The 16,413-nt window shown below is 37.5% G+C and overlaps 1 protein-coding gene across 5 annotated transcripts in view; it reads left to right on the top strand.

The window, feature by feature from the left end:
* Positions 1-14,236, top strand: part of RIC1 (RIC1 homolog, RAB6A GEF complex partner 1) — a 48,460-nt gene extending 34,224 nt beyond the window's left edge. For 3 of the 5 annotated variants that reach the window (XM_027709781.2, XM_027709782.2, XM_027709780.2), the window contains exons 14-26: positions 106-216; positions 790-879; positions 1,501-1,661; positions 2,670-2,808; positions 4,696-4,812; positions 5,683-6,411; positions 6,732-6,890; positions 7,002-7,135; positions 8,147-8,433; positions 9,227-9,421; positions 11,217-11,406; positions 11,537-11,725; positions 12,026-14,236. In XM_027709781.2, coding sequence (XP_027565582.1) covers positions 106-216; positions 790-879; positions 1,501-1,661; positions 2,670-2,808; positions 4,696-4,812; positions 5,683-6,411; positions 6,732-6,890; positions 7,002-7,135; positions 8,147-8,433; positions 9,227-9,421; positions 11,217-11,406; positions 11,537-11,725; positions 12,026-12,311 — 2,787 coding nt within the window. In that variant the 3' untranslated portion in view covers positions 12,312-14,236. Of the gene's footprint in view, positions 1-105; positions 217-789; positions 880-1,500; positions 1,662-2,669; positions 2,809-4,695; positions 4,813-5,682; positions 6,412-6,731; positions 6,891-7,001; positions 7,136-8,146; positions 8,434-9,226; positions 9,422-11,190; positions 11,407-11,536; positions 11,726-12,025 lie in introns of those variants that run through there. The other 2 variants (XM_027709783.2, XM_027709785.2) reach the window with 2 other exon arrangements.
* The last annotated feature ends 2,177 nt before the right edge of the window (positions 14,237-16,413 follow it).

Raw genomic sequence — 16,413 nt, 5'->3', positions numbered from 1 at the left:
GGGTCTGATGTTATAGTGCCTTGTGGTGGTGTTCTTGGATAGGATATATCATTTAAATAAGTTCCCTTAAATAAGGTTCTGATAATTTTTTATTTTTTTTTACAGTTTTCAGCTATTGACAAGCTTGGACAGAATGTAGCTGTTGTTGGCAAGTTTGGTTTTGCACATTATTCTTTACTCACCAAAAAATGGAAGCTGTTTGGAAACATTACCCAGGTGAGAAGTTGTGGTATTTTATTCTGGTGTACTGGAAGATTTTATTTGTTGGCATGTGAGACTTGGTGAAAACTAAAAAATATCTTTTTCAAGTAAACAGCCTGTAGACACACTTGGGATTAGGGATGCTGGTTTTACATGTGTTTTTCATAAAATGTCTGAAACACTTATCTTGTTGTTTTGACACACTGATTTGTGTCTGATTATTAACAGGTTTCCAAATCAGAGTGTGTACAGTCAGACACTTCCATTGTCTTACCTGAGAATTTATGTGACACAGCTTTGGATGTAAAGCTTGTAAATTCTGGCCAGAAGCAGATTTAAGTTCAGGGATGCCAATAGCATAAGGAACTGTGAAAAGCTGTGTTTTATAGGGTGATGTTTGTCCTTTGCATACAATTCTTTAGTACTTTGGTTTTCTAACCATCAAAAACTTCATATACATAGATTGTCTTGCCATATGTGTATAGTTTATAGAGATCATGTATGGCTTTCAGAAATTACTCATATAACGTACATGTTCCTGTGTATAAGTATATAAAAATGCATACATATATGTCATTTTTTTTTTAGGAGCAAAATATGATGGTAACAGGTGGCTTAGCATGGTGGAATGACTTCATCGTTCTTGCCTGTTATAATCTAAATGATCATCAAGAAGAGGTGAAGTATTTTTCTTCAAAGTAAATATATAATGATTAGAATATCTGATCTGTTTTACACTAGTATTATAAACATGAAAAGCACAGTAGTATTATTAACATATTTGCAAATTATAAACATAGGTGGTTTTTGGTCATATTCAGAATTTATTTATTAATATACAAGTAATTATTTGCAGAAAATTTTTATTGTTACTGTTAAAAACCATTTTTTTGCTGACTACAGTGAATCTACCTATTATTCTGAAAACTTTGTGACATTTTTGCATGTTAGCATGAAGACTGTTTTGAGATGCCCAGTTACAGTATTTTGGGACACTTTGGTAAGGTTTTAAATTAGATCGGCAGAGAAGATTTACTTTCTTTTTGCTTTTTAAAACTACTGACTAAAACTCCTTCCTTAATATTGTTGTTCAGTACTTCAGATTTGGTTGTACTGTGCTTTAATCACTTGGGATGCAATAATAAAATGCAATGGGTAAAACATTTGATAACCCAGTAAGGTGTCTTGCTAGAAATCCTGGACAGCCATTCCACCAAAAAAGAAAATAATTGAAAGTGGAACTATTGTTAGTTTATTGGTTAATAGAACCTGTATTCAAACTACTCCTTTTCCTTGCAGCTGAGAATCTACCTGCGAACGTCTAATCTTGACAATGCGTTTGCGCACATCACCAAAGTGCAAGCAGACACGTTACTACTGAGTGTCTTCCGGGACATTGTCATATTGTTCAGAGCAGATTGTTCCATTTGCCTTTACAGTATTGAGAGAAGGTCTGAGGGGTGAGTGTCGGTATCTAAATGCTTTTGCAGTATGGTACTTGTAAATCTGTTCTCAGTCTGAGTAAATTCTTAGCATAATACAAAGGTGTTTGATAACTTGTGGAGTTGAATTTTTAAAGTACAGAGGGATAAGTGTTGTCTGTATGCACAAGTGTTGTCACTTGCATGCATGCTGATAGACAGATTAGGTGTGGAGGTAGTGACTGATGCATGCACATTTCCAGCTGTCTGATCAAACATGTTCTTAACTGATAGGATGAAAACTGAATGTAAATAGAAGAGAAAAGTACAAAAGGCAGCCAAGTATTTGAATATTTTTAAATAAAAGAACATTTCTAACATTAAAAGTAGGAATTGTGAGGTGGCAGCAGACTTGCAAAGATGGAGAGAGAAAAGGTTTGGTTTTGTTATTGTGATGGGGAGTTATTTTAGTGCAAAAATTTAGTAGCAACATAAGATATGCCTGATACTTTGCGACAGTTAAGATTAGAGAACGCAAGGAGGAGATAAAGATTCACAGGTAGCTTTTCATTTTTTTTAAGTGCCTAAGCAGATGATTTTTCTTACAGTTATGATATCTTGGTTTCAGCCAGACAGGACCTTTTTTGTTGTAAGAAAGCAAATTGTTGATCAGCTTTAGAGGAAAATATTTTCAATACTTTTCCAGAAAGACTCCCAGCAGAATCCAAGCTCTGGAACTGTCTCATTGAAGGGTCAATAGAGTGTTATTCTGAAGCATCTGATGTTGTCTTCTATCCACTTATAGGTGTATTTCCCCAAACTATCAAGATAAGTAACCCAGCTTAGGTTTATTTGGTAACTTTTATGCAGAGTAGATATGAGAGCATATCTACTGATTCCTGATTGAAGAAACATCATTTTAGTCTGTAGAATAAACTGTTCACTGGGGTTAAGTTGCTTATTTTTTTCATTAGGTTTACTTCAAGATAGTAACTTTATGTTAAATACTATTGTAAAATATCTAAATGTTCTCATCTTTCCTTTCAGTCTTAACCCTACTGCCAGTATCCAAGTTCTTCAGGAAGTGTCCATGTCTCGGTACATTCCTCATCCTTTTCTTGTAGTGTCTGTTACATTGACATCAGTGAGGACAGAGACTGGCATAACCTTGAAGATGCCTCAGCAGGTAACAGGTTTCAAAATTTGGTAGAATTGGTGCCTGGATTTGTTAGCTTCCTCCTCAAGGGTTACCTGGCTTATAAATGAATCATAAATCAGTGGTTCTTTTATATGGTAAAGTCCAGAACGTTTTTTCTGATGCTTATTATACAGACGTTTTATGTGTGAATTGGGGGCGAGGGGATGGAAAAAGAAGTAAGAATTTGGATTTTATTTCATACCTTCTCTTGTTATCTTTATCTTATCTAAATTTGGGGCCAAATCTTGGAGGACAAATTTAATTTAACTATGTCAAGGGTATGTTGCTCTGTTGTGTATTAAAAGTTGAAAACCAGAGCAATCTGTATCATTAGGAATTACCTTTCTTGCAGCAGCATGTCTATTACTCAAAGAATAAATAGAAAAAAGGAAAAGATGGCATATGACCATATAAGGTTACTTTTAGTCAATTTCCTACTACGCTAAAATAAAGTAAGATAATATCCCCCGCTAGTTATGTCAGGAGATAGGTCAACAGCCAAACAATAACTTAAGGTGCAAAGGTGAAGCCCTGTCTTAGCTCCAAAAATTAGTCAGGCCACTGAGAACATAGTGCAAAGAGAACTGGGATTTTTGCTGTCTGGGGTGTAAGCAAATTAGGCTTAACCAAGTAGCTGCGGTAAGAAGTGTATTTTTTTGTGAGAGCAGCTACCTTAAGATGGCTGAGAAGTTGTGTTGTCTGTGAGGCACGCTGGGAAACGTGGAGGTGCATAATTTTCTCCACATCCCAAAGGCACTGGCAGATACGAAAGTGGTGGCACAGATGTGAAGTCTGAAGGTTTGTGGTTCCTTCCTTCAGTTCCTTCTAATTTAGGGTCCTACAGTGCTGAACATGTGTCCAGAGACTTTGATGTGGTCTTAGACATGGGCATAAAAAGCAACATACTTGTGGTTTTCTAGTCCATCTTAACCATGAGACAGCATCTGTATTCCTGAATTACCTGACCTCTCGTGTTTCCTAATTTTGAGAAAAAGCTACTGAAACTTTTTACAGCATAAATATGACAGTAATATTTAAACTTTGTTTCAGACTGAAGAGATACTACTTCTTTCTTCCTTTCTAAAAAAGAGCCCCTATCTTTAAATTCTGTTGATCCTCTTGATCAAAATATAAATATTATTCTTAGTACTTAATATGACCCTGCACTGTAGACAAAGCAATGTGTCTGACTTTGTGGAGTGTGTCAGCCTTTTCGGTGTTTTTACCTATTTCTTGACCCCTAATGCTTCAAATTTACCATACAGATCCTCTATCCACATATTTTAAAACTAAGCTTAATGCACGTCATGGCAATAGCTCCAGTGACTTGATTTAAAATTAACAGGAGACAGTTCTGAAATAAATCTTCAGAAAGAATACTTTGCTTTCTTGATATACCTAACTAGAAGGATTTTTCTCTAGCTGCAGCTAAATAAAAGTTCAAGATGCTGTGCAATTGTGGCTCAACTCTTTTTGGCTCAGCTCTTTTTGGTTTGTGTATCAGTGTTAGTCTTTGCAGTCAGATACTGGTAATCATATAGTTATGATACTGATAAGAATACAGAGCTTTATTTTTCTTAAAATGCTGGTGGCTTGGCTGTGCCAAGATACATAGTTGGAAAAAGTCCATATCAAACAAACACATGGAATGAGTCTGGTGAATAAGAAACCTTCCAGTTCCTTTGCACAAGAACTGCAGTACTTAGTTCTACCTGATTTTTCTGGGTCATCCTGTATGTAATTTGGTTGTTAGTCATTTGTGTAAGGTGGTGCAGTTAATTTACTCTTTTTATTCTGGGGTTTTATTGTGGTTATGAGTAAAATGATGCATTCAAAAAGCTTAAATAATGTGCATAATATTCTTTTTATCCATAGGCTTGTGAAGCTGAAAGTATTATGCTTAACTTAGCAGGACAACTCATCATGTTGCAAAGGGATCGATCTGGACCCCAGATACGGGATAAAGATAATAATCCTAATCAAAGAAAGCATGTGAGTAAATATACGTGGAATAGTGCATATAGCTTTAAAAGTGTCTGAAGAAGTTATGGAAGAGAGTGGTCCAGACATAAAGAAAATAGATCTATAATGCAGGGCAGTATCCACACTTAAAGACTGAATTGTTAACTGGAAGTATATTACTATTCCATGGCTTTTTTTTTCCCCCCTCTAAGAATGTCTAACTAAACTATTTACCAGTTGTGTTTGCTGGTTATATTGCAGTGAAATAAACAAGTTTTAAGCGTAAGGATCCTGTGCAAAATTTGGTATGCACCAATGACAGAAAATCTATGGTCTATCTAAAACTATTCCATATGTTTATGAAGCATTGTCATTTTTTGCAGAGTATGTTTACAGTGTTCCTGAAAACAACACCACCACTAGAAATTGATTACTGAATTTTTCAGTTCTTCTGTTCTGATGAAAACCAATTCTATGTGAAACAAGCACTTCAGGAAAGTGAAATCTGTGAAGTTCAGATGTAGATTTGTTTGCAGCTCAAACACTAGCAGATATGGTGTTTATAGTAATTTTGTCAGTTCTAGTTTGAACTTGTGGGCTCACTGAAGAAGCAGAGAGCACATTTTTATTTTTCTCCTTTATTCTCACCTTTCTGCTTCCTGACTAAGTATTAAGGAGATTAAAAAAAGTCAAAGAAATGTCTTGAGTTAATGTAAGTAATAAGTGGTGTTTTCTCAGATGCTAAGGTGCAATTAAGAGATAAGCAGATTTGTTTCTTCTTTGTTAGAAGAAGAACATGTTTGAAGAGAGTAGTTCTTAGCTAAAAAATAGTTCTTGTGAAGAGGGTAAAAAAAAGGAGTAATGAATAGTGATTTTATGTTTATTTTTCATTTTAAATAGCTGCCTTTTTGTGCTCCAGTTGTCCTAGCCCAGTCTGTTGAAAATGTATGGACTACTTGCAGGATTAACAAACAGAAACGCCACTTATTGGAGGCTCTGTGGCTCAGCTGTGGTGGGGCAGGTATGAAAGTCTGGCTTCCCCTGTTTCCCAGAGATCATCGAAAACCACATTCTTTTCTGTCAAGACGGATCATGCTGCCTTTCCACATCAACATATACCCATTGGCTGTTTTGTTTGAAGATGCCTTGGTTCTTGGTGCTGTTAATGACACTGTGCTCTATGACTGTTTATACACTCAAACCAGTGCTAGAGAACACTTGGAGGTTCTCTTTCCTTTCTCCATTGTTGAGAGAACCTCTCAGATCTACCTCCATCACATTTTACGCCAGCTCTTGGTTAGGAACCTCGGTGAACAAGCCTTGCTTTTGGCCCACTCCTGTGCCACATTACCATACTTTCCTCATGTACTAGAACTGATGCTTCATGAAGTGCTGGAAGAAGAAGCTACCTCGCGGGAACCCATTCCCGACCCTCTCCTTCCCACTGTGGCGAAGTTCATTACAGAGTTCCCCCTCTTCCTGCAGACAGTTGTTCATTGTGCTAGGAAGACAGAATATGCCCTGTGGAATTACCTTTTTGCTGCTGTTGGAAACCCTAAGGACTTATTTGAAGAGTGCTTAATGGCCCAGGACTTGGACACAGCTGCCTCTTACCTTATTATCCTACAGGTGATGATACCTAATATATTGCAAGAGTGGTGATATTTACTAATATTGCAGTATTTTAAAAATGTCATACCAAAGTTGTGCATGTTCAGCACATTTTTAATTTAACAGTTTTCTGTTGATATTATGCCCTGTTATGAAGGAGGGAGGGGAAGATCATGTGATGTAAGTAGTTAGTTTACTGTTTTAAAAAGGAAAATAGTAGCATGAAATTTGCTTTTTATAATCTTTGGTATACTTGAATGTGACTCCATGTGGCTTAATAGGACTTTTGTTGCTCTACAGCAAAAGTAAATAACTTAATTACACTTTGTTACTTGCAGAATATGGAAGTTCCAGCAGTTAGCAGACAACATGCTACTCTCCTATTTAATACTGCCTTAGAGCAGGGAAAGTGGGATCTTTGTCGTCATATGATTAGATTTCTTAAAGCCATTGGCTCTGGAGAAACAGAGACACCCCCAGCTACACCAACAACTCAGGTTTGTGATGAGAAAAGCAAATACTGTGCATCAAACCTTTTATGATTAATCTTGACATTACATAGCTTGTTTGCTCCTTTGACTGTGTTGTTTTAATTTTCTTGGTTTTAGGAACCTAGTTCAAGTAGTGGCTTTGAATTCTTCAGGCATCGCAGCATTAGTTTATCCCAGTCAGCGGAGAATCTCCATAGCAAGTTTAATTTGACTAAAACACTGAGTATGCCTTCTGGCCCGTCTGGAAAAAGGTAATTGGTAGTAATGTCATCTCCTTCCCCACTTTGTTAGGTACTGTACTAACACTCTTACCAATTTAAGTTCTAGAAATACATCCATATGATAGAGTTAGATTTGTGATAGTCTCCTTCCACATCCTTTGCATTTGTGTTTTCACAGCTCTTGTAATGTTTGTGTCTCTCACAACATTCTTTGGAGAATATATTCTCACACATGTAAATACATGTGTGTGTATGTATATATATACCGGTATGCTCGCTGACCAAAAGCATCTGAAACCACTGTATGCATGTGTAGTAATTTCAATAGCTAGTGAGATCACATGCCTCACACTTGAAGGCTCTGTTTTGCTGAAAGTTCACAGTTTGCGGTGTCATAGTTATCACAGTTGCACTGTGCTGCTGTGCACATTGATCTATCAGTGTGTTGACAAGCTACAAATAGAGCCTTTTACACCTTGGGGTGAACCACTCTAAAGCTGCTGTATACAGAATTGATATTTATAGGTATTATGGTTTAGAAGCAGCATTGAGCTGGGATTCATTATTATCTTTGTTTTGACTTTTTTCCCCATAAAGACTTTTAAAACAATCTTAGTATAAATTCAAATACTCTTAGTAATTTTTCATAGAGAGTACTATACTAAAAGTTTTGATAGGAAGGGTCCTAGACTAATATTTGACTAGTTCTCTAAACTTGTTTCTCAGAAGTCAGTTTGTAATGGTATCTGGCTTTTAGCTCTACTGCTTTACTTTTTTCTGCACTGCTAATAGTTTAATACTCAATAAACAGTGCTGCTGTTGTAACTTTTGTTCTTTATTTCACCTGCGTGTTGAGGCAGTGGGATCTTTCAGAGAATATAAATAGCAAGGAATGATGAAAACTGTTTTTGCTATTAATATAGAAAGTCCCCCCCTGTTCTCTGCCCCCCACTCTGGTCACTTTATGTACTGTGGTTGTGGCAAACAGCCACAACGACTCGGTTTTATCAGTCTTAACGTGGTTCTGTGGTCTGTGTACAGGTGGAGCAAGGACAGTGACTGTGCTGAGAACATGTACATTGACATGATGCTGTGGCGGCACGCTCGGCGCCTGCTGGAAGAAATCAAGCTGAAAGACCTCGGCTGCTTTGCTGCACAGTTGGGCTTTGAGCTCATCGGCTGGTTGTGCAAGGAGAGAGCCAGAGCTGCCCATGTAGAGGATTTTGTGTTAGCTTTGAAAAAGCTACACAAGGATTTCCTTTGGCCATTTCCAGTCATACCAGCTTCGTCCATTAATTCACCTTTCAAGAATGGGAAGTACAAAACAGGTGCTGTAACATCTGACTTGATAAGGACTAGGTTTCCCTCCTGCAGTCCTTCATCTGTGAATCTGAATCTGTTCTGTCTCTGTTCACCCAAACAAAGAACAGGCTGAGGCTTGCCACCACAGCTTTCTCACAGAGGGTGTACTTTTTGAAGGGATTCTGTTTAGCACAGATGGTATCTCTTGTTGTGATGACTGTTTCTGTTGAAGTTTCCTACGTTCTCAAGTTTACTGAAGTGGGTATCACTTGTGCAGATGTTGAGTTGAACATGGAAATTGCTCCATGGAAATTCTGCTGCAGAAAATTACTAAAATCAATATTCTTATATAGTCTTTAGATGAGGTTTGTTTAGTTTTTTTTTTAAATTAAAAATTGATGTTCCTAATATTTGAAATTTGCTTTATGCTAGAGGGTAAGAGCTTGGAAGACTTCGATGTAAACTTCCTTTGTGTTACTAATTCCTCAGTTCACTGGTTTATCTCCTTATGGCAGAATTGACAATAGCTGCCAAGCCTTCCTCCTCTTAGAAGCAGCATCCCTCTTGAGGTCTATTGATGCTAACATTTTATCAGATGATACTCTTTCTATGCCAGTGCTCACATAAAAAGCTGATCAGGAATTCTTGAAATACCTAAACTTGCTGTATTCCTCATTTTCTTGGTCCCTCAGCAAACTGATTGAATATTGACTTAGATACAAGTTTTAGCATCCTGAAATGCCAGGAAGTCTGTCCAAATTTCTTTTTGGATAGCTACATAACTTTTCTATGGTCTGGTTTGTTTTTGGTTTTTTTTAGCCATAGGGGAGCAACTGCTAAAATCTCAGTCTGCAGACACTTTTGTAAACATGGAAATGGATACAGGGGTTTCAAACACACCTCGGAGTCGCAGCTGGCTTGGGACTGTCAGCTGCTCCCAGAGGGAGATTGACACTGTTTCATCCCATGGACCACACATGCAAGATGCATTCCTTTCTCCTTTGCTAAGTAAAGGTTAGTCACTCTTCCTTCTCTGGAAAAATGCACCTGGAATTATGCACTTAGATTTTGACATTTGTGTGCCACTGCTGTATTGTTGCTTCTCAACTGCTGATAAGGAAAATTCAGGGAAAAAAAAGGTCTTGTTGAAAAGTAAACTGAAATTTTTACAATAGATAGTGGCCATGCCGTACAGCTTTAAGTACTTGAAGTAGAATATGAAATTGATATTTGCTGAAGTTCCTGTCTCTGGTGATAATTTGAAGTTCAGTATTTTTTCATTCTGGCTAGGAAGAGTGTTCTAAGAGGTCTTTCTATCTTTGTCTAACGCACAGATCAGCCTCTTGCACAGGTTAGCACTGCTCTAATTGCATGAACTTTGTGCTTTTGGAGTTCTTTAGAGTGATATTAGACATATTATTTATTGAGGAAGTTCGGAAAACTAGAGACCTCTATAGTTTTATTTTTTCCTATGACTGTGTTTAAATTGCTTTTCTAAAAGCTGAAATGTATGATCAGCTTATGAAAATACAAGGGGGAATTTTATTTTTCATGTATTTTTTCTGAACACAATCTGAGACAGGAAATGCTTGTCTGACCATTGATCTCATTTTTTATACTCCCTCTTGTGTTTGAGCTTAGACCAACATTTTCAACAGTATCTAAGTCATGTCTTTTCCAGGGGACATGGAAAGACCTAATTGCTTCATGTGAATTACAATCTCCCCAAGATTCTAGAGCTTTCTATGAGATTCAGAGCATTTGGAGATCATCTCCGTCTGCTTGGGCACTGTCTCACTCTTTTCACTCCTGTTTCTCTTGTTCATTAATTCTAGGGACTGCAGGAATGCATTAGGTTTAAGTAAGTTTGTTGCAGAGCTCTACAAAAAAGCACAACTAAAATGGGGAAAATGAGTATCTCTTTCCGTTGCACTGCGTGTACTGCTGGTTTGCCATTATTGCTCTTTCTGTAAACAAGTATCTTATTCTTTTCTGAGCTTGATGAAGGCCTTTGAGTTCAATGGACTTCGGTATGCATTTAGAAGCAGTTTTTTCTAAAGTGAAATAAAATTAATAGTCTTTAAAACATTGCAAGCTGAATTCTAATAATAATAATTTCACAAGTTACTAGTCCAGCAGTGGTATTCATGTGCAGGAAGCAAAATTAACTTCCTAAAAATTTTCTACAGAAAGATGCATCTGCTTTAATATGGAAATTGTTCTGAAGGGTAGGTGCCTTCATGACTCACCACTGTAATGGTTTTAGCTTTGCAGTTGTTACTGTAACTTTGAAAATTCTGTGGCTACAAGTGCTCTTCTTTATTAGAAACACTTATTTCTTTTTCTAATTAGTGCAAGTAAATATTTACATTACAAAGCATTCAGAATTTTCAGGTTTTGTATGAAGAAAAGAACTTGATATTGCAACTTCAATTTTAACAAAATTAAAGCTTAAGAAAGAAGAATCTTTAGACAGACTGTAACCTTTCCTACAGACTTAATTCTAGAACTGTAGTAGGCAAGAGACTGTCTCTCTGCTTTTATGATGATTGCCAACACATATTTAGGATCCCTTATTGATATTATTCTCCTGAATTATTTTTACTGGATAGAAGAACTACTGCATTCCTGCAGGAATAGTTCTACCATACAGTTTGACAAGAAGAATGCTGAAGTGGGACGGACAGTATTCCTGAAGTAACTGTGATACACCAAAAGCTTTACTGTTTGTCAGTTTGTATAGGAAGTAGTTCAGAAATTCTGAGTCTTACTAAAGTAAGTAGTTTCTTTTTTCCCTTATGTTTCTGAGTGTTTTTGATAGGTGATGAATGCAGCATTGGTTCAGCAACGGACCTGACTGAAACAAGTTCTATGGTGGATGGTGACTGGACCATGGTGGATGAAAACTTCTCCAGTCTAAGTTTGACGCAGTCAGAGCTTGAACACCTCTCTCTAGAACTGGCCAGTAAAGGGCCGCACAAGTCACAGGTCCAGCTGCGGTAAGCAACTGATGTGAGCATTTGAAACCTAGAATTGCTGGTAATGCAGCATTAGGAGAAAGAATCACACTGGGACTTCTGCTTTTGTCTTCAGAGTGGAAAAATAAGTAGGATGTTTTTTTCCATATAGGTACTTGCTCCATATCTTCATGGAAGCAGGATGTCTGGATTGGTGTGTTGTCATAGGCCTTATTCTCAGAGAATCTTCAGTTATCAACCAGGTTTTCAGTATAATGCAGTCCGCTGATACTGATGGAGAAATCTGTCAGAATATCAAGACTGGCCTACATGCTGTTGACAAATGGGCTTCTACAGATTGGTAAGTATTACTTTCCACCTTCTTCTTCATTCCAGTTGTAGATAATTTGTTACCTGAAGAGGAACTTTCATCTCAGTCCTACCTGAAACATTCTGTCATCACAGTCACTTAATACAGTTGTAATTAAACCGGGAAAAGAACAAAACACAAACCACAACAAACCAACCAACCTTCCAACTTTTATTGTTTTATTAGTGTTGACTTTTTCTATTTATTTAAAAGAGTTCCTGCTTTTCAGGCACGTGACAAAGGTACTAATTTCTAATTCACTCACAGTGCTCTCTCCCATTACCTTCCTAGCCCTGGGTACAAGCCATTTCTAAATATCATCAAACCACAGATCCAGAAACTAAATGAAATAGTAGAAGAGCAAGTACAGCCTGAAGCCTTTCAGCCAGTGAATCCTTCTAAGGTTCCTGAACAAGCAAACCCCAGAGCTGAGGAAAGCAGGACTTCATCTATCCATGGCACTAATCCTCAGTGTGATGCTGGCAACAGCAGTGCAAGCAGACATGAAGAGGACAAGGCTAAGACAGAGGATGAGGATTCATTCCAAGAAGGCAGTTATGACTGTGTTGTGTCTTAAATGGAAGATTAACAACTTCCCAAGTATCAGGTGTGAAAGGAAGCAAACCAGCTCTTAGATATGCTTCCATGTTTCAAATTTGAACTCTCTTTTGTTTTGTTTTTTCGGGGTTTGTTTTGTTTGTTTTTTATTTCAATCCTTGAAATCTTTAGTGGGGATAACTAAACAGCAGTTTCATCTAATAATTTCAAAAGGAGGTAAATACGTTTCTTTTTTGATGGATTCTTCAGACTGCAGCTTTACATTTTGATACTTTAAATAGTGTTGGAGAGACAGTGAATACATATGGAAACAGGTTCAGCTAATGTTCGTCAGTACCTTTACATCACCGACACGTTTTGAAGAAACTGCTTATATCTTGCTTGAGTTTAAAAGGCGAAGAGGGGATTAAATTTAAAAACTTTATTCTTCGCAGGTTGCCTGCCTAGTAAATGTCTGATCAATGCAGTTCAGATTGGTTTGATACCGATATTTTGTATTAAAGGACTGTAAAATATATTGTATGTTTTTGTGAATAATCTTGTACAAATACTGAAGACTGTACCATATTTGGAGGTACCTATATGTATTGTGCATGTTTCTAGATGACTAGTAAAGTTAAAGCAGAGTTGCACTTCTTTCTGGATGACGCATACTTTACTGACCTAACATTGACACAAGGTGGCTTACCTTTTTTTTCACTGCCACTTACAGATCTTGTAGTTGGGTTAAGGGACTGCTGAAGGTTATTTATTTCATTGTAAATTCTTTTCTGAAAAATGGATTTTTTAAATGTAAATAATCATCATATACTCTTGCTATGGAAAACTAGTTTAACAGCTCATACTTAAACATTTTTCAAACATTTTATAATATGCATACTTCTAACTAAGACATATTTAACTTTCATACAATGTTATGGAAAGCTGGCTGCAGAAGTCTGTTGCTTTGAGGTACTTATTTTTTCTAGCTGCTGTCCCTATGTAATAACTACCTGTAACAGTATTAATTTAGATATTAGCTTGTTTGTACTGTGCAATCTGAACAAAAATGCAACATTACTCATTTTATATACAATAAACTAGTTTATTTTTTATAACATCACTTGATTACTGACATGGACCAAACTAGTCATCATAGGGTAGTTGCAGCATCTGTTGCTTTTCTAGTGTAGTTACTAGATGCACATCCATTTAAACTCTGAAAATTAAGACTATTCACAATTAAGTTTTTAAAAAATTGTGGGTTTATCATCTTTATTTCCTTTGTAGATAAGATCAAGTGCTTTAAAATGTATAAATATTAAATTGTTGCTTTAGAATGGCTTTCCTAAGCCAGTACAACCAGTACAAGTGCAATAATTGCAAGTATTACTTGGAAAGCTGGAGCTTTTAGTGAATGCAACTTGAACTTCATTTTAAGAGTTGAAACTGATATTGAAATTAGAGAAAGGAAATCCATTTTGAGTCCCAGCATTAAGCTTATTCTGCATTGTAGCTACTGGTTACAGATAATGTCATACCTACAAGCCTGTTGTGACCTGACATCAAAATCCATTACTGTGTTAAGGGGATAATACTTAAAGCTTTTTTTATGATAAAAAACTTGCTTAATCTATGTTAAAAGAAATAAAAACTGTGCTTCAAGTTAATATTTTTCTGTGGTTCTGTGGTAATGATGTAAGCCAAGCCTATTCTGATCAGCTTGCTGCTGTTCAAGATCTGTACAAGTAAAACCATACATTAACTGATACTAACATTCTTAATATTCATATCTTATTACTATGCTACTGTTGTTTAGCAGGTAAATCTTTTTAGTTGTGAAATTTTAGAAGTTTGTACTTCTTTAAGTAGTAATTATCTCTATGCAAATCTTACGTGCTAATTTTGTATTTCAATTTCACTGCTGTTATACCTGTAATTAAAAAACAAATGTATTCAACTTTACTTGATGTTACTCCTGTGAAAAATATCTATTTTCCTTTTACAGTAAATTACCAGAATTCAGGTAGGTCATTTTAGAGAGACAAAGCTCTCAAAGAAACCACCTGATGAAGATTGTTTTGTACCCCTGTGGCCTGTTTTTTACTGGATGAAGGAATCAAGCCTTTACCTTCTTAGTGCATCTTTGAAGTTACACCCACCTTTTGCTTTGTAGAGAGGTGTACTGAGTTTAAGTGACAAGGGCGTGGTAGCAAGGGGGACTGCAAGAGCTGCCCCTGTGTCAGAGCCAGTTCCAACAGACCTACCATGGGACACAGCTAAGCCTGTCAGCCAAGCTGGTGCCTCCCCTCTATAATGTATTTAACAAGGGGTAAAAAATGCTGTGGGAGATGAGTGAGGAACAGTCCTGCAGAGAGCTAGGCCTATAAAGGAGCAGGAGGAGGTACTCCAGGTGCTGGAGCAGACATTCCCTGCAGCCTGTACAAGTTAATGCATGCATTAAATGTCAATACTAACACTCTTGCTATTAACATCTTACTACTATGCTGCTGTTCAGCAGTTACATCTTTTTAGAGCATGGTGAGGCAGGCTGTCCCCCTGCAACCCATGGTAGAACATGCTGGAGCAGATACCCACACTGCAGCCTGGGGAGGACCCCACACAGAGCAGGTGGATGCATGAGCCCTGAAGGAAGCAGCGGCACTGTGAGCCCATGTGGGACCAGGTTTCTTGGAGGAACTGTTGCCCATGGGGGACCAGTGCTGGAATAGTCAGTTCCTGAAGGACTGCCCAGCATAGGAGGATGGATGGCAGCTGATCAGAGACTGTATCTATCCCATGAAGTGGACCCCGTGCTGGAGTAGGGCAACAGTGTGAGGAGGAAGGAAGCAGCAGAGGGGAAATGTTGCTGACTATGACCTGACCCTCAAGTGACCATCCCCCATCCTTCTGCACCATTGTGGGAGAGAAGGTAGAAGAGTGAAGTTGGATCTGGGAAGAGAGAGGAGGTTGGGGGAAAGTGGTTTTATATGTGTTGCTATCCTACTTTATTTTTAATTGGTAATAAATTAAGTTAATTTTCCCAAGGCCAGTTTATTTTGCCTGTTATGGGAATCAGTGAGTAAAATCCCTGTCTCAACCCATGAGTTTTCTCATCTTATTTTCTCCTGGCCTGCTGAGGGGAGGGTGTCAGAGAGCAATTTGGTGGGCACCCAGCAGCCAGCCAGGGTTAACCTACAATAGGTTTATTCGTCTACAAACTTCCACTACTAAACGTAAGAAAAATGGGCCATTTAACCAGCTGAAGGTCAGCATTTCTTTATGGAATTCCAGCTTGTCACTCCTCTCGCTTTGCATATCCAGCTTACATGGCTGATGTAGGATTACCGCCTTCACCATTTGTGTATCATCAAGTTTTCTGGATCTGGTTCTCATCCTATGCAAAACTAATTGCCTCAGAATAACAGCAACAATACTGAATCTTCCATGCTACCAATTTAAAAGATACTTTCCTGTAGGGCATACTTGCAAAACTGCTTGAATCAAGTCACATTTCTGAATATAATTTTTCACGATCACATTTGTCAACCCAAGTAAGCTAATTTTTCATCTGTGTTTTAGTCCAAAGCAACCAATTTAAATAGTTTTAGACCTGAAGTGTCTGTAAGCTACAGGTTGAGACACACTGTTAAATAAAAAGAAATACCAAAATTCATAATCTAGCTGGAACCTGTACACAGGAGGTCCTTCTTTTCATTACAAACTGAAGGGAAAAGTTGTCTGTGGTAATAATGATACTATAAAAGACGATGGTTAAATTGTGTAGCGTGGTAAGCTGGCTTCAACCAAAAGAAAGAGAGCCTCCAAGTACAGAAAAAAAAAGCTACAGACAGAAGTTATTGTCTCATTTTAGTTTTCTGCCCTAGAGCTGAAAACTGTTGAAGTACTCTAGTGGGCAGTGAGATGAATGTCAGCTTATTGTGAATTGGATAAGTCATTCCAGTGTTTAACGCAGAAAACTGAGGAGCTTTCTCATACCACTCTGAAGGATAACAACTTGCTCTTGCAGAGTGTTCTGTTTATCAGGGAGCACCTGACTTAAGTAAACTCAAGGAGCATCCTACTGGAGAGTGCTAAGAAAAGGCTCTACAAAAGCCCACAGCTGGAGACTGAAGCCAGCC

Source organism: Pipra filicauda, unplaced genomic scaffold (genome assembly GCF_003945595.2).
Source record: "Pipra filicauda isolate LSUMZ 115617 unplaced genomic scaffold, ASM394559v2 scaffold35_size7292922_pilon, whole genome shotgun sequence".
Classification (NCBI taxonomy): Eukaryota; Metazoa; Chordata; class Aves; order Passeriformes; family Pipridae; genus Pipra; species Pipra filicauda.
This window is presented reverse-complemented; position numbering and strand designations above follow the sequence as displayed.